At 38.5% G+C, this 18,605-nt stretch overlaps 1 protein-coding gene across 8 annotated transcripts in view; it reads right to left on the bottom strand.

Annotated features, from left to right (window-relative positions):
- Positions 1-18,605, bottom strand: part of KIF21A (kinesin family member 21A) — a 94,079-nt gene that overhangs the window by 28,666 nt on the left and 46,808 nt on the right. For 5 of the 8 annotated variants that reach the window (XM_086746794.1, XM_086746739.1, XM_086746762.1 and 2 more), the window contains exons 8-21: positions 14,772-14,967; positions 13,755-13,944; positions 12,960-13,023; positions 11,954-12,157; positions 8,252-8,290; positions 5,925-6,009; positions 5,624-5,741; positions 4,205-4,393; positions 3,061-3,260; positions 2,550-2,657; positions 1,982-2,050; positions 1,660-1,871; positions 890-1,043; positions 314-514 (exon numbers count right to left, since the gene is read on the bottom strand). In XM_086746794.1, the coding sequence (XP_086602920.1) occupies positions 314-514; positions 890-1,043; positions 1,660-1,871; positions 1,982-2,050; positions 2,550-2,657; positions 3,061-3,260; positions 4,205-4,393; positions 5,624-5,741; positions 5,925-6,009; positions 8,252-8,290; positions 11,954-12,157; positions 12,960-13,023; positions 13,755-13,944; positions 14,772-14,967 (2,029 nt within the window). The remainder of the gene's footprint in view (positions 1-313; positions 515-889; positions 1,044-1,659; positions 1,872-1,981; positions 2,051-2,549; positions 2,658-3,060; positions 3,261-4,204; positions 4,394-5,623; positions 5,742-5,924; positions 6,010-8,251; positions 8,291-11,953; positions 12,158-12,959; positions 13,024-13,754; positions 13,945-14,771; positions 14,968-18,605) is intronic. The other 3 variants (XM_086746755.1, XM_086746785.1, XM_086746769.1) reach the window with 1 other exon arrangement.

Below are 18,605 nucleotides of genomic sequence, written 5' to 3'. Positions count from 1 at the left end.
ATACAGGAAAAGGATACAAGCTGTTAGGCTTCAGTCCCAAGAATTATACTAATTTAATGCCAGCAGAACAGAAAGCATCAGCTTTGACATTTAAATGCTTTGCAATCTTAACCTCCATTACACTATTGATGCTAAAACTCAGATCTGAATTTTCAGTTATATAAACACACTTCAAGTTTTCACCAGTTGTCATTTCCTGGTTCAATAATTATACAGGCAAAACAAAATTCACTTCTAAATGAGAACATTTTCAAGGCTAATACAGTTTTTTCTTTCCTTCATTTTACCATTTTTGCTTTAATATTTGTCCTACCTTTGCTTCCTCCATTTGCATGATGTTTGCTTGGCAGTCAGAAATGCTGTCGTTAATGTAGTCTATATTCGCAGTAAGTGATTCCATCTCTTCGTTTATGTTTTGGACATTTCTATCTGCTTCACTGCTACCCCCATCCTTGATGAGCTTCTCCCTTTTCTTTGAAAGTTTTTCTCTTCTTTTTGTAAGTTCTTCACGTTGCTATTTTCCCCAAAGACATAATATTACATAAAAAAAGAATTAGTAAACACCTAGGACATGTAAGTGCCTTTTTGTTTTGTTTTCCTTTCCTTGTTATACTTTCACTAACATATCACGATTTCTACAGGAAGAGGTTATACAGGTGAATGTATTTGCATGTGATCCCTTTAATATGCTTTTTATTTCTTAATAAGCACAGCAATGCCATGGTCCAAATGGTTACTGGAGTTGTTAATAGCTTCTTCATTGACTGCAATGGATTCTGAGTCACTTTGCCTATACCACCACCACAGCAATTCATTTACAGCAAACATAAATGCACTGCTCTCTATTTTTGACGATAATGCAGCCAACAGTGCATAGTAGATCACCCACCGTAAGTAACCTGTTCATATCTGCCTCCATATTGGAAATGGTCATCTTCTGCATAATTATATCAGTCACTCTGCGTTCAAGTAACTGCCACTTCATCCTGGCTGCCTTCGAGGAGTAAACTCTGCTTGTCACTGCTTTCCGCTGGTATTTCTTTCTGTGATGAATTCAAGAGGAACATACAGCTAAGTCTACAGTAGCCCAACATGTGGAAGTCATCAGGCCAGAGTCTTTTTCATGGGCAACGTATGTGCACCCAGCCCTGAACTCTACTGCACTCTCATATATTGTACTTGAAAAACAAGCATCAAACACAGTGGCATCTTGTATGATGCACCATTCAAATCGAATGCCACCATGAGTTCTTCCCTCTTTAACGAGGAGATCTGCTTCAAACCACAGTGGAAGACCACCAATAAACCAAATACATTAAACTGTGTTTTCCAACAAGTTTTCATTGTACTTACGAACACTGTGGGTATTGGACCACCAAAGGCATTTCCCTTTAAGAACAGATTAACTGGATTTTGAAATTTCAGAGTTTCTTAGTCCTTCAATGTTATTTTATATTATCCCACGCTGTCTTAAACTCAAAAAACACAAATTGCATTTGATAATGGTAAAACGCCCATTCTATGAGCATTACTGCTGCATATGACAGCAGTTTGAAAAATAAGAACCACTACAATATATACCATCACAACATTATCTGCTAGAAAATCCATGCAATTTTCAGTTCTCTTTAGAGAGTACTGAACAGTTTTAATCCTTACCCTGTTCCATTTGTTGCAGTTACAGATAATGCTGGAACCCTTGCAACAGGAATTCGCATCTTCTGCTGTGCTGCTGTTCTCGAACCATCGTGCTCGACTGATGAGCTAGAACTTGCTTCCTGCATAGGATGCTCAGGCAGACTCAGCTTCCGACTTACTTTTCCTGCCACTCTATCAGACAGAGGCCTTACTTGCCGACGAAGGGCTGTAACCTGAGACAGCGTGCAAAGATACGATTACCTCTCCCCAAAACTGCGTTCTCAGTTACAGCAATACAATATCATTATGTTTTCAAAGGTGCATTACTGTTTTACCACAATACCTCTTCAGTTTTGCGACGTAGGATAACTTCTTGATTTCTTTTCTGAGCTTCCAGAAGCTTGAGCTGATGCTGTGAAAAAAAAAAAATGCAAGCAGCACATGATATTTTTTTCCGTTATCTGCCACAAGGACTGTATTGTGTAAAAAAAGACCTTTACACAGTAATGCAAGTTTGCAAAACTGTTGTGACATGAAGTGGTCAAGTCACAATTTTTCCTTGCTCTTTCTAGTGCAGAATGAAAATAAGTGTTTCACTATATCAATTCTTTGTCAAAAAGACTACTTGCATGCAAGCAAGGTGGTAGCAACAGTTTTGTGAAGATTCACTAATAAAATAGTACTGATATAAATATTCAGTAAGCTTTCTATTTTCTGTTGTGCTTACAACCTGACGCTAGGAACTGAGTTATCAGAGAAGTCAAATCAAATTATGTGCATTTTGATTGGTGAAAATATACAGGTATATGCCTGCCTCTGTGAATGCACATACACATGGTGTGTGCCTGCAAGTGGGTATGCATAATGATAGATGCTTATTCCAAATTAAAGTTCTTTATCTGTCAAATCACCTCTCGTTTGCGTTGCTCCTTTTTAAGCTGTGCAATCTCTCTATTTCTTCTTGATTCAGTCATTCTAGCTTTCTCCTGCTCTTCTTTCATTTGTTTCATCAAGCGAACCTGTAAAGAGGTCAACACTCAGCAAAGCTGTTTGCACTGAAGTGCTGTTCCCTGCCCCGACTCCTATAGAGTTTCTTCATCAGATTGCCATCTTCCAGTGTATTGCCCGCTTTTAGCAATTTACCCCATCTAATGTGTCGTCTTCACTCAGTACTGAACAGCAGCTAATAAGCAGTGCTGGCTTCGCCATGCTACAACACAGTAATTTCTGCTCATTAAGCCTAAAAGCCGCCCCCTCTCCCCGCTCCCTCTGGAATAGCCTAGTCCTCATCTTCTTTTCTGTTTTCAGACTTTTGAGCAGCTGACAGCAAGAACAGTTATCTGGCAGATAAATGCACAGGAGATTTCAGTGCATTTTTTAGTAAACAGTCATTGTACAACACTTCTATATACTGAAAAATACCTTGGTTTTCTTCATCTCTGTCACCTCCTGCTGCAGTTTCTTCAGTTGCTTTTCATATTGAGACTGATTTTTAAGCAATCGTGCGTGTTCTTTTTGTGCTGTTTGAAGTCTCTGCAGTTCTTTATTCATGGCTTGGAGTTTCTTTTCATATTCTGACTTGATTTTTTTTGCCTTTTCTTCTGAATAGGTCTCTACAGAACCTAGAGCAAAAGGGAATTCTTCATCTGCTTTTTGTTCAGGATATTTTCACTTCGCTAGCCACAGCAAATGACTGCTTCCTCTGCTTTTAGTATTATCTGCAATATCTTCAAAAAAATTGTCTCTAGCTCCTGTCAACTGCACTGCTTAGAACTTTCCACCTTGTATATCTTCTTGGATAAGAGATCAAGGATTAACACTTTCCTTCTGAGTTCTCTGCATTATACAACAAATAATCTGAGTACCTGAAGACACAGATACACACATGCTTGTTCACACATGTGTGGACAAGATCGTAACAACAGTCCCAAGAGCCATCAAGCCTAGTATCCCTTTTCTGGCATTGATCAAAAGGGAAGGTCTAAGGAAGAACAAGGGGACAGCAAAATTGTCTAAAGTATATAACTGTAAAGCATATATAGTATATTTTTTAAAAGAAACAACAAACAAAACACTTCCCCCAGTACTCTCCCAAAGTTCAACTATTTGTGGCTTAGGACTTCTTGAGCCAAAGTTAGTTTTTCATCTCAATACTACTACATATTCAAAAAAGTTTAGTCAGCAAAACATCTCTGAAAGGCCACTGATCGCAGTTCTTATTTTTATGCAAATATAAAGAAAGGAGAGAGGGAGGAGCAGGAAGGAACTTTTAATTCAGGAGCCGTCTCAAGGACTATATTGTCATGACAGCTCCTAGGAAATTGAAAATGCTTATTCAATCAAATCAAATACCTGTCAACAGCAGTAGCTTTTTAAAAAAATCTCTCTCAATTCTGGTAGAAACTAGAATGACTGAAGTATGATTCACTGGCATTATGGGTACAAACCTATCTCTGCTTTCTGCAACTTCTTATCACATAAGAAAAATGAAGTGAGCGAAGTAGCAAGCAATTCAGCTTGAATACACTACACAACATCTAGATTTAAGTGATTTTGTACTTCTTACCCAAGTTTTGAAGAACCTGATCTCTTTCAAGCTGAGTGTCTCGAATCTTATGTTGCAGCATCATTAGTTTCTCTTCATATTGTTTTTTCAGTGTTTGCAACCTTCGCTGGCTGTTCTCCAGCTCATCTATCAGTTTCTGCTTAATGGCTATTTCACAGGTGATATTTGCCAAGTCAGCTTGATAATTTTCTAAAATAAAAAGATTTGAGTCATTAGAAATTAAGACTTCTGTTAAAGTAACAGTGAGGATCACATAAATATAGATACTCCCTGCAATGTCAGGGTCATTTCCTGACGTGTAAATTGTGCATAGGAGAACTCTAAGCAAAGCACAATGCAGCAAGCAAAACTATTATCAGCAACTCATGATGAAGTCTCCTTCCAAGTACTGGGAAAGAGGTAAGGAAAGATATCTCTCATTAGATCACAGTTGCCCATATGTTGTAATTCCTCACATTTAAGTCTCAACATCAGCAATCTGTCCTTCCCCATACAAGAGCTGCACAGGCTGTGAGACTTCAGTCACACCTGAGGGCTGGAGAATAACTAACATTCATAAACACAGCAGATTATAAAAGGAAAATTTGACTGCTGGCAGACTCCAAGGGGAGATTTTCCCTTCTCTGGCTCTCAGAAAAATACAGCCAAAATTCTGAGAAGAGAGAAGCCATCTCAATCATGGAAGTGGAATGGTGAAGAGAACGAGAAAAGTAGGAGGCAAAAGTAAGGAAAAAGGACTAACCATGTGCTAAGTTTATAAAAGTTTAATTAATTTCTTTAGTCAATTTGGTCCTTTTTTGGCTTAAGATTATGTGCTCCAGGATAAAGATGTCAGTTGAGAATTTATTTTTTTTTCCCCCAGGTTCTGCAAGTTCTGCTAATGGTTTGTGCCATTCTCAAACAACAGACTTGGCTTGGCCATTTGGCCTGACTCACATGAGAGAATTGCTGGTGATGCTGCCTTTGACTCTAGCAGTACTCATTTGCATGCCACATGTAAGCCAGCTGTTAATGCTTCTGTATAAAGACATAGCCTGTGAAATCAGGAAGGCTGATGGACTTCTAGCCTTTCAAACTTAATTCTACCAATTTCCAAATTAGCTGAATGGGAGCTATCACCTTGGTGATTAGTCCGGAGATGTAAAAATAGCCCAGTACTTAAACCTTACACTTTGGATACTCTAAGGAAGAAATATGTTATCAATCATCTGATTGCCTCTAGCCAATTTTAAAGCCAGTACAGGGACATTTGAAAACATGGACATGTTTTAGCACCATAACCAAAAAAAGAATTCACTGGACATACAATCCACAGAGAATTAAGGACAGTGGGTTGACAACATGCTGTCTTGCCTACCAAAACCCAAGGAATGACAGATAGCGTCTGTAAAGTTCTACAGAATATTGCACTAACATCACCTTTTTCATCAGAGTCAGAATCTGATTCATCTGAGCTTTCAACAACTTCCATGTCATCTTCATCTTCATCATCATCATCATCTTCATCCTCATGATCACTTACTTCCTGAACTTCCTCCTACAAAATGTACAAAACAGAAAGATGTTGAAGCACACCCACACTTTTCCATCCCTCAATCACTTGTGATTGTCACTGTGAAGCCACAGTATTCACCTGACCCATTCCTAATTTCTTTTCTGTAACCTTGTAAGTCTTTAAATAGACAATGAACAAATAAACCAAACACTCTGAAATACTTACTGCTTCCAATTCATTATTCTCTCTCTCCAAAGTGCCTTTTTCATCTCTCTTCTCCTGCTCGTTGTCTGTGTTATCCTCTTTAACGCTAGCAGAAGAGGCACAGACAGAAAATATTAATAAACTGAAATAGCATCTGCTTCCCATCCCCTAAACCGATAAGTTGTAATTCCAAATAAAGACAAAAAAACAAAGTGTAGTTAGACAAAGGTACAGGTGTTGGGCATGGGTAAAACACAACTTCTAATTTTCCACAGATAATAAAATAATGCTTAATTACGCTTAATCTTAGCTTGCAAAATAATATTAATGATTACAATATTGGTTTAGGGCATATTACATGAGTAGGACAATCAGAATACACATCTTCATATACTACAGCAGTACTCGTTTTACACAGAAGTTGCAGTGTACCCAGAATAGCTTTTACAAAACAAAGAAAGAACATTGTGTGCAGGTACAACATATATTAAAGGTATTGCTACACTCTCAAGCTATAACAGAGCCTACTGTGCTTACAATCATCTGAAAATTTATGTATAATCCTTAAACGATGTCTTAATATAACTACTCTTTTGATTGGTTATCTACATTGGTATCAAGGGAATGCTCAAAATAGGCATTGATACAACAACAAGAGAGTCAAGAAATACTGGTTTTTTGCGATAAGACTGTCCATCTCAAAAAGAAACTTTTCCAAACCATTAAGATTGCACTTTGGTATATTTCCATGCTTTCATATTTGAGACATCTCATGCAAATGTGAAATTAAAAAATCAACGGCAGTCTGCAAATTGTCATGGACTAAATGTCAGTCCCTCTAGTGCAACGTGTGCAAAACCCAAGCCATCCCCAATAGATAGGAAGTCATGATAGAACAGGGCTAGACACCATAGAGGGTAATAACAAAAAATGTGGTTAGGATTATGTAACGTGGCGTTCACCGCAATCTAACTTCAGGTGCATAAAAGTAAAAGTTTGACTAGTTATGTGCTGCCACTGATCAGGCAGAATAACTAGAAATGCAAATCTTCCTCCACTGACACCAAAAGGAGATCAGACTCGAGGTCTAAAATCATAGACAAATCCAATACTCAGTGCAGTGACAAGGAATATTCTGTAGATTCGAGACACTATAATTTGGCAAGACACCTTTAAAACAATCTCTACTCTGAAGAGTGTCAGTTAGGTAACACGGTGCTGCGTGCACACACAATTTTTTGTTATTCTATTTTATAACCTGTTCAGTGCTAACTGGTTCCTTCTGCCCCACCAATCACCAGTGAAACCAAATCCAGCTACAGCTAACCATGCGCAAGGCAGAAAGCTTTTGCTTGGACCGTCTGAATCCACGCAGCAGCCAGGGAGACTGGAAGTAAAAAGCCTAACCAGATTTGTACAGAAAATAAAGTTCCAAACAGGCAACACTGAGCCACGCAATCTCATTTCCACAGATTCTCATCTCAGTCAGCCCATAACATGTTCTATGCTGGTTAATAAACCAAATGATAGCAGATCTTAGCTGCGATCTTCATGCAGATTGAGGCAAATTTCCAGTTTCCCTTCTGCCTGCACACAGCACGGAGGTCACCACTACAGAGAATTTGTGTTCTGCTTAACAAAGGACAAAGACAAAAGGAAGGAGCCAGCAGCTCTCCCAAGCAGAACTGTACTGCTTAATTTGTGTGCTACTGATCTGTGGATTCACATCATCTGTGTCAATTCAGTGGGATTTTTTTAGATCAAAGTATATAGCTGAAAAATAAAAGTTTGTTACTTTCATTTTTAATGACAGTGTATTTCTCTTTTTAGAGCCCTCAACTTAACTTCTCTCTATGACTAACTAATTCAGCTACTGCTTTGGCTGACACTAAATGGAAGAAATGGTCACAGCTTCAGTCATATGCTTTCAAAAATAAAAGCAGCAGATTTAACTGAGGTGTGATGGTCCAAGACCTTTGTGATCTTCTAATTCTTGTATAGTGCCTGCTGTACATTTCATACCGTATGAGCTACTGTGCCTTCCTCCTGCCTTTCATTCCATACAGGCCATGCAAGAAAGAAATCTACTTAATTCTATATCAATTCCGAAATGCATCACCTCCCCGCAATCACTTGCTCAACACTCTGCAATCCCAGAGTGAACCTCAGTTCCACAACAGAGGTTTCTTCAGTTAAAACACTTGTTGAAAGTCAACACATAGGAGAGAATTTTGAAAGGCCAAATGAACTACTCTTGAAGTACCTATGAATCTGCCCGACTTCTTTTCATGTATGACAACAAGTTAATTGAAATGACAGGTAATTAAAAACCTGGGAAATATTCCAACCTTCTTTCTTCTTGACTGCTTTCCTCAAGTTTCTGTAGCCTTCAAAAGCACGAGGTACAGTATTGGAAGGCCAAGCCAATGAAGGACAAACCAGACAGTGAAAAGCAAAATTGATAAGAAGGTAAAAAAAATGATATATGAGCTCGTGGAGTTTAAAATGAAATTTTAAAAGATACCATCAAGAGACAACAAGTAGTAAAAAGGTAATACATTTTGCACAGTTGGAAGGTAAATAGAAAACAAAGAAGAAGCATTTGTAGGTTAACTAATCTGTCACTGACAACAATTGTAAATTCAAGTTACACTAAGGAACAAGTTTTAGATAAAGACAATATATTTAACTTTAACAATTATTTCTAATATGGATTAAAAAAAACCTCTTAGTTCTACAAAAAGCTTTCTACTCTTTTGCCACTTAAAATTGGCAGGTAAAATACTGAAAATTGCAAGTACTGCCAAGTGAACCAGAGTTTTACATCCTCAGGAATATATCAGGAAAAAAAATGCAGTAGTTTTATATATGCTGATAACATATTGTAATATAAAATAGTAATGAGAAATTTTTGTACCAATATTCTAAATCATATATTCTGAATATAATTCAGATTAAAATATTCAAACTGCATTTAATTGTTTCTTTAGGGTTTTGTTGGTTTTAAATAAAAAGCAGAAAATTGCAGTTTATTTTTCTGGGATTCAAAAAGTACATGCCAATGATTGCTTGTTATTTTTTAAAAAATTAACAAAAAAGATGCATCAGAAGCAATGAGATGGACAAAATGTTAGTATTTTTACTTGTACTTTTTCCTCTTGAACAAATGTGGATGTATCAGTAAAGAAATGTCTGCATGACTTATATAAGTGTAGAGATGGCTTAAATTTCAAAACCTGCTGAAATTCCTCATGTTCCCATTATGAGCAAGTTTGAGCAAGAGCTCTTGCTGCCTTTTCACTTTATGCTGCCTCTAATCTTCGTTCAGTTTCAGCTAGGAGCTAACACACTGAAGCCCATGTAATTTTATCACTTATTTAGTTTAATAAAGGTTAGGGAAGTGAAAAGTCAACAGTCAAAAAAGGTTACCAGGTATGTAAAGCTGACAAACGATTGACAGGGACATGGGAGGTTGCTCTGGGGCTTCTGGTGAGTAGGTCACACTGTGGGACGCTCCAATCAAGGAGGTCAGTCTTTCAGTAGGCTGAACATTACTGCTGTCTAAACTGTTTCAAATAAACTTTGACAGATACTTAAAGGCTACAGATATATAGCAGTACATACCTCCTGCTCATTCAGAACCTGGCTCTTTGATCTTCAGGCTAGCTCACAACAATTTAGATAAGTGCATGTATTTAAAATTACGCATCTTTCATCATGACCCATAATGAGGAAACAGATCAAGAAAGGTAGCAGATGGGGCAGAACTAGTAACTAGGCTTACTGATCCCATTTTAATAGGAAAACACTAGTTAGACAACTTTAAAAGAACAGCAACCCTGAAAAGAAATAGTACAGTAAAAGCAGCTAAATGCCTGTAGAAGACAGAAGTAAGCAAAGAATCCCTACCAAACTGCAGGGTAAATTGTCCCTTCGCAATACATATAGCATATCCATTGCCAATTCCTGAAATTTCAACAGCATAAAAATTCACAGTGATATATCCTGAACACAGGCTTTGCATTTCATTAATTAGACAGAAGCACTCTGCAGCCAACAAGTATAAGAGACTATATGCACAATCCCTCAAATTCTAACATTTCTTAGCTTCTAAGGAATTTTTCTCTAATTTTCAGAAATTTATAAATATTTATTACAAAGAAGTCTGCAGATGGACCAGTAGATGGATTCTAACCCTGCCAGCACTTTGAAGAGTATGATCCTATTCTATAGAATACAAGATTCACTTTAAGATGGAGGCTGGACCATCAAGAGGTCTCTTCCAACTTAATTTTTTCTATGGTTCTCTAATTCTATAATGCTAGGATAGAAAACTGATCTCAAAAACAGTTTATGGTAAGTAGTCCCTACTTCTGGATCAGACCACTTGGCTATCCCATTCAAAAGATTATTGTCCTGGTGTGAGCAAGTGTGACTGGACACAGAAGCTTCTTTCAGAAAAAAAAATAAGAAAAAACCCACCATGTGTTTTACTTACTACTCTATGTAGGGTAAAACTTACAAATGTTTTTTTCAAAGTAATCATCTCCAGAATAGGAGATACTACTCAACATATCTAGTAACCTTTATCTGTTTTTTGGTCACAATCCTGTCTGCTTCCTAATACTAAGGCCCCAGCCTAACAATTGGAGCTCTAACCAAGCACGTATTTAAACGCGTGCTTGATTTTAAAATGTGTTGAAACATACAAAAATCAAATCTCTTTGTTCTGGCATTTACAGTTAGACGAATATATTGAAGTGTTCAGATGAAGAGAGGCCAGAACATTCTGCTGATCTTATTTAATACTTCCATCCCCCCCTCAAGTTCCTACAAACATGAGACATAAAATCTCTCAAAATCCCCATAAAAGTAAAAATGAAAAATGATATGCAAAGGAAGAGTCTAGTTGTTATTAAAATGAGTGTTCTCTACAAATGTCAGACATTTATGTGGTGAATGGACTTACAGATATAGGACCTCAAATTGCAGATACCACTCACTCAAATCTACTGTACACTTCAACTATATTTCAGGCTTCTACTGTTTTATTTTCACTCTTAACTCATAGAAGTCCGAAGGGCCATTAGTAGAAAGAGTAATAGATTAGAAGCGTGGAAAATTTCAAGGAAAAGGGAAAGATCTCTAACGGAATCAAAGTCTCAGAGTAGAATCATAGAGTGGTTTGGGTTGGAAGGGACCTCTAAAGGTCATCTAGTCCAACCCTCCTGCAAGAAGCAGGGACATCCCCAACCAGATCAGGTTGCTCAGAGCCCCGTCCAACCTGGCCTTGAATGTTTCCAGGGATGGCGCATCCACCACCTCTCTGGGCAACCTGTTCCAGTGTTCTACCAGCCTCAGTGTAAAAAAATTTTTCCTAATATCTAATCTAAATCTACTTCCCTCTATTTTGAAACCATTACCCCTAGTACCTAAACAGATCCTTGCTGTACTAACTGCTGTCTGAACAGGCATTTATATCAATGTCTATGACCATTTTAGTAGATGAGAAGTTGGACAGCAAAAACAGCAAAGCATCATGTTGCAGAGAATTAGGAAACCTCAAATTAAAAACATTCATGAAAGCATAGGATGAAGCAAAAGAAGCCATTCCAAGAGCTACCAAAGAATTCCTAGCTATTCAGAATATCTTTTCTTCAGAAAGCTGTTCCAGTTTTGACATACAGTAGGAAAAAGTTTATAATTTTTGGTTTTGAAAACTTCTGTTGAATTTCAGATGCATTTTAAAAAAAAAATTTTTTTTAATCAAAATTTATGGAAAGCACCTGTGCTTTTATCATTGTGCATAATCATATAGAAAAATTCATTATAACAGAGACATTCATTCTGCAAATACTGCATACTTCACTGGAAGAAAAGATGCAAAAGAAAACCACCTGTAACTTCAATGTGTAAAAGGGTTTGAAGGAATAGCAGTTTAGAATCCAAACTCACACAGCAACAACAAATAAAATTCATCTCAATGGTTAAAAAAATATGCCTCTATATTAATAAAGAGAAAATAAATAGCATTATAATTCATACACCACCTCTTTTTCTTTTTCCTTTCTTTTTTTTTCAGCTTTTCTAGATCTTTCTTGGCTAGATCTAGAATTTCCATTGTCTCTTTCTCTGAAGAAAGCATTGAAGCAGAAAATGCTGATGATCCACCAAAGTATGTGGATCTTGTTGAAGCTCTTGACAAGTTGCGTCGAAGATTTTCATTCACTGCTTCACTTTCTAATAATTTTGCTCTTAAAAAAAGAATAAAAGAATTGTAGACCATGAATTCTAAGTCTTGCTAATACATGAGATGTATACTTTTTAGCGTCTCTAACTGCAGTGCATTATTTTCAGCTTAAAAAGAAACTACAAACCAAGGTGAAGTCTCACAAAATACAAGCGTAGTAAATCTCTTGATGAGACAATTTTACACAAGTTCCATATATTGTACATGTATCATATACCCTAGACAGAATACATATGAATATAAATGTCTGTATAAATATACAGATATACGTACAGATATATATCTGCATACACTGTATGTATATACACATTACACAAAAGCCACAGTATTACGTAGCTCTAACACTAACTTGGAATAGGCCAGATAGTGGGTTTCTTTTTTAACATGATACACCTCCAAGAAAGATAAATAAACATTTATAACATTTAATACATTTTTAATTTAAAAGGAAAGCAGATGCTTTTCATTTAACACTAAATTGTAACAAGTAATTTCTCAGTACTATCATTTATAAACGAGGTTATGAAGTTATCATAAAACAATTGTTCCAAGTTTTGCTGTCCTTTGTGCAACAATATCAAGCCATCATCATTATTTAGGCAACATCTTACTTTCATTTCTATTGTCAGCTTTATCTTTAACATTTTAGTTTTCTGTGGCCAAGAGCAACACCAGATGGTGTTAGAAGCTGAAGGACCACTGTCGTAAAGTAATTGCTACACAGGAAAACAGCTGAAGTATTTACTTGCCAACTCTTTTTGTATTCTTTTAAATTAAAATTGTTCAAATACATATTATGCAAATACCTGAGATCTTCAATTTCCTTGATATAATTATGAATCATGTTGCTAATTTCTTCATTTCCTTCTCCTTGAAGGACAGAAAGAAAGAGTGGTGGGGAAAGAGAAAGATTGAGAAAGGACAATAACAGTATAAATATTGGAATACAGCTACTAGACAGAAAGTACCAACAAAGAGAAACAGTGATATGGACTACACATTTAGATCTTATATGATTTGTAAAACATATTTCCTCCTTAACCTGCATTAAGTTTCTGGTTCCTCTGTATCATACGATCAGGATTATTACAAGTAACTTTTTTTTATTTTATTTGTTTTGTTTTCCATATTAGCACCTTTTAACAATGCACATACCATAAATCAGAAGTAACCTGACAAACACTGCACAAGAGGAACAAGGCAGTCATGGTAAGTCAATTGGTTGATTATTCTGAGATAAAAAGCAAAACAGCATTCACTGATCTGTGTCCAGGTCCTCACCCAAAGCAAACCAGTAAGTCCACGGATAGCTAAGCATACAGGTAATTCCTATCCAAAGGTGCTATTTCACATTTGATGTTGTTCGTAGTCCTAAAGGAATGGTCAAATCAGGGTACCAAACTATTTCTACTTAATAAAAGTATCCAGAAACAGAGGAAGGAATTAGATGGGTGTCTATCCCTGCCAAAGCACGTCCTGCATTACTGTTACAAAGGCATCACTTCATTCCAAGGGACCCATGAAGCAAGGACATATCACTGATTTAAGTTCATGAACTCACTCAGCAGTTTACACACACGCGCAACACACCCACAGCATACCTGCTCTGGCTAGCACTTGGTTGGCCTGATCGCTCATAAGTTGCGTTATTCTGGCTCTCAGTGCATCAATAGTCTCCTGCATTGCTTTAATTCTAACACGCAGGTTGTTGTTTTCTGTTTGCAGCATCACATTTTCATGAAACATGTCATTGATGCTTTCAACACCTTCTTCATCTATAATCCTTTTACCCTTACAAAAGTAAATATATTTTATTACTAATAAAGGTTGACCTACACACAGAGAAATTTGTCACTTGTCAAAGGCAATCCACAGATTACTTGAAATTCCAAATAGATACTCATAGCAAAAGATAATCTTCTCTCAAAAAGTAGAAAACAATGGATAAACAGACAGTTTTCAAAACATTGATATCTGGCCAACATCTTAGCATTTGAGTCCTGTGTAATTCCATCCTTATCTGAAATACAAGTTCTTGAAAAGGTTAAGAAATGAGAAGACAATTCTTTATCAAATCAGGATGCCATCTCAAGGATAATAAAGGAGGAGGACACTGTGCGGTAACCACATTTATTACTAAAAACATTATTTGTTTAAAACTTCGGGAAGAAATGGGCATTGTGTAGTATGAGTATTCAGCTTATATAATTTAAAACTTACTTTTAAAAGACAAATTGTTTTAGCTGTCTGGCAAGTTTTTAAAAGCAATACACAATAACTGTTCACATTCATTTATGTGCCAGTCTAAATGGTGGTCATTTTTGCTTTGGAAGTACTGTTTCTTATTGCTGAACATGATGAGGTCAATTTTTGCCTTTCAAAAAGCAAATAGCATGCAGCATCTGTTGACATCATTGGCGTTCTCTGATGTGTCTTTTCTCTGGGGATGCAATCTAAATTTTCCAAAAATATTTTGTAATCACTGGGATTAGAGGTGTTGTTAAAGTTAGGGTTGCTATTCCACTTCTTTTTGTTTATGAATTGGAAGTAGCCAACAGAAAAACAAACTGTGGAACTATAAGCATTTTAAAGAAGTTGTCGTAAGAGGATAAACTTACTGTTTTGTATTCCATGAGCTCCATCTGTAGCCGTGTAATCTCACTGCGCAACGCATTTATTTGTTGACTAGCCCTATCCTGATTAACCATCACCTTGTTCTTGATGTTCCGTGCCCGATTGGCATACTTTAATGTGTTCAAGGTTTCCATGAAGTCTCGATCTGAAGGGCTCACACACGCTATCATGAGTGTTTGACTGCAAGTTACAAACATAGGTCAGCATTATCCATCAAGAACAAAAGGAGTAGAGAGAAGTTAACAGGTCTTCAGGTAGAACGTGAAACAAGAACAGTGACTTCATAACATTTGTAAATATATTCCTGTAACTCATGGTAGAATACAGTCAACCACAAAGTTCAGCACTGTTATATCTTGTATCACCCTAGCAAAGCACAGGAGATGCTTTTATAGTTTTACATATAGAACAATTAATGGTCTAGCAATTAATTGGTGTTCCTAGAAATGTATTTTAAATTATATTCACTTTGCCTAATCATACATAAACTGATATTTACATTCTCAATATCAGTCTAAAGTCCTAGACATTGATTTGGATCACCCAGTAGTCAGGACTGCCTACTCTCATTAATTCTTGAGGTTCCTACCCACTTAATCTGAAAGTTGATTGAATGCTCATCTTAGCTGTCTACACATGTGCACAACTGCCTAATAAGCCTATTGTCTACCTTGGGTTCTACTGAGATCCAAACAGTCTGAATTCTCCCCTGCAAATTATCTCCTGTTCTCCAACAGAAACTTAGTCCATCTGGCTATAACTATTCTATGTTTCATACGACCACTGCTTAGAGCACTTCCACAAAAAGCAGCAGGGTCAGAGCTCTAGGCCCAGGAGGGCTGTGAACAACCATCTTCCTTTTGGGTTCCTACAACAGCCTCTAGCCATGCTATCACGGGATGTGCAGGGTGAGAACATACTCCCTGCTCCAAATGAAAGACTGAGCAGACAGACCAGCAAGAATCAGTGGGACAAAAGTAGAAAAAGACAAAAAATTCTTCATTCCAACCAAGTAGTTTCATAATTCAACAGACAGATGGAAGAACCAGAGTACCTTCACTCGCTCCCTGGACCACTCTCTCATTTCACATCAGATGATAACATCCTAGAGAGATCACAATCAGCGTTCCAACTGTAGATCATACTCTGAAGGTGCCTACATGGCCTAAATTCTCAACGGATATGGGAAAACACCTTCATTTGATGGACTGAGTCCTCCCCACCAGGCTTTAGAGGAATTTGCTTCTCTGTTGTATGTGAACGCTTAGGTGCTTGCATTAGGAAGAGTGCACTGTCTCCAGGGCAATGAAGCAAAATCTGCATTAGGCAGACCAGATTCTGATCTTCACCTTCCGTAATTTCAGACTGAGACAAATAAATTTATCTCAGTGACCCTTTGTGAGGCAAAAACACAAATAAAAATAGGTGGTGGTGGCAGGGATGTCGACAAATTTAACATCAATCAGAAACAGACAGAAAGAATATATCTGAATATGCGTGTAAATGCTCTGGGACAGTATTTGCTATCTGTACATTGTACACTAAACTATGTGATTTCTCCTGAAGAACAGGAGAGGGAGCTGTGGAGCTATAAGACAGAAAAATATTTTAGAGTCAAAATAGTATTTCAAGAAGAGTACAATTTTAGAAGTCGTTTGGAAAAATGCTCATTAGCTAGTGTATTTGATATAAAATTTAGTCAAGAAATGCTATTTGTAGTTATTTTCAGAAAGAGCTTAGAAGAGCTGTGCTCTTGAATTCTGCTCATTTTTTCATAATTCTTGCATTTCTTCCTCCCTTAAGCACTTCTGAAAATTCTAGCCTTTATTTTACTTGCTTTGTCTGGCTCTTTGCTGTTACTCACACTGTAGCTGCAGGGTGTTGCTGAAGTTATCTCTCTGAAGAGCAGAGTAACAATTTAAGAACTCTCTTCCACTTCTCTCTGTTCCTTTGTGAAATGCCCAGAAACTTCCTGCCCTCCTAAAAATAGCAGTCAGCCATATTGGATTAAATAGAGGAATAGGAGTACTATCTTGCTAAAACATACTCAATGACACTTCCTTTTGTATTTGTACATGTTAATGTTATGTGTACATGTAAGGGACATTCAGGGAAGGGATTTCATCCAGAGGGACCTTGACAGGCTGGAGAGGTTGACCAGTGCAAGCCTCATGAAGTTCAACCAGGCCAAGTGCAAGGTCCTGCACATAGGCTGGGGCAATCCCAAGCACAAATACAGGCTAGGTAGAGAATGGATTGAGAGCAGCCCTGAGGAGGGCTTGGGGGTGTTGGTTGATGAGAAGCTCAACATGAGCCAACAATGTGCGCCTGCAGCCCAGAAGGCCAACTGCATCCTGGGCTGCATCAGAAGATGGCATGGGGGCAGGGCGCAGTCCCCCACCTGGCTCTAAAGGGTAACTCAACTACTGATCAACACCCTTCCAGGAGAGGACCCAGCTATGGTTTCCACTGGCCTGAAAGCCATCACCAGAAGGAATGTGGCAACCTCGACAGAGCTCCCACACAAACATACTGCTGTCCAGGTCTCTGGCTGCAGGGAGTGCCTGAGCCTGTCACTCGTACCAGAGGGCAGCAGAGACAACAGCTGTTTTATGGTGTGACCAGGTGAAGGATGTGCTCAGCCTGGTGGCAGAGCTGAAAGAGGAAGTGGAAAGGCTGAGGAGTACCAGGGAGTGCAAGAGGGAGACAGAATGAAGCCACGCCCTACCATCCCTGAGGCCAAGGCAGCAGACAGAGGCTACGCAAGAAGCAGAGGATCCCCTGTCTTCTTGCCACCAAGCAGAAGGACGATACCTAAGAAACAGAAGGGAATGGAAACAGGTCCCTGTTCGGGGCAGCAGATGAATACTCTCCCGGCCTCCCTCACCTTCCTAGTCGCCCTTACACAACAGATATGGGGCTCTGGAACTTCAGGGCCAGGCAAATGAGCATGTAGGCAATGGTCCATCCAGGGGTTTGCCTAGGGTGAGTCACTCAGCCCCATGCACTATGACTGCCTCTGTTAAGAAAAAAAAAGGAGGGTAACTGTTGTAGGCAATTGCCTTCTGAAGGGAACAGAGGGCCCAGTATGCTGACCAGACTCATTCCACAGGGAAGTCTGCTGCCTCCCTGGGATTCGGGTTAGAAACATTACTAGGAAACTCCCTGATTTTGTACAGCCCTCTGATTATTACCCACTATTGGTTATGCAGGTTGGCAGGGATGAGGTTGCGAAGAGAAGTCCAAGAGCAATCAAAAGGGACTTCAGGGCGCTAGGGCAATCGGTTGGGGGAGAAGCTTGCCAAGCCACTCTCCATCATCTATCAGCAGTGCTAGTTAACATGGGAGGTCCCAGACTGGAGGCTTGCCAGTGCGATGCCCATCTACAAGAAGGGCTGGAAGGAGGATCTGGGGAAGCACAGGCCTGTCAGCCTGACCTTGGTACCAAGGAACATTATGGAGTGGTTCATCTTGGAGTGCACTCACAAGGCATGTGCAGGACAACCAGGAGATCAGGCCAAGGCAGCATGGGTTCATGAAGAACAGGTCCTGCTTGACCAATGTGATCTCCTTCTATGAACAGGGCCCACCTAGTGGATGAGATCTACCTGGACTTTAGTAAAACCTTTGACACTGTCTCCCACAGCATTCTCCTAGAGAAGCTGGCAGCTCATGATTTAGACAGGTGCACTCTTCACTGGGTAAAAAACTGGCTGGATGGCTGAGTCCAGAGAGTTGTGGTGAATGGAGTTAAATCCAGCTGGTGGCTGGTCACAAGCGGTGTTCCCCAGGGCTCAGTCTTGGGGCCAGTTGTGTTT

The sequence above is a fragment of the Chlamydotis macqueenii genome, chromosome 1 (assembly GCF_036417535.1).
Source record: "Chlamydotis macqueenii isolate bChlMac1 chromosome 1, bChlMac1.mat, whole genome shotgun sequence".
In the NCBI taxonomy this organism is placed as follows: Eukaryota; Metazoa; Chordata; class Aves; order Otidiformes; family Otididae; genus Chlamydotis; species Chlamydotis macqueenii.
The sequence above is the reverse complement of the archived record's forward strand: the minus strand, read 5'-3'. Positions and strand labels throughout refer to the sequence as shown.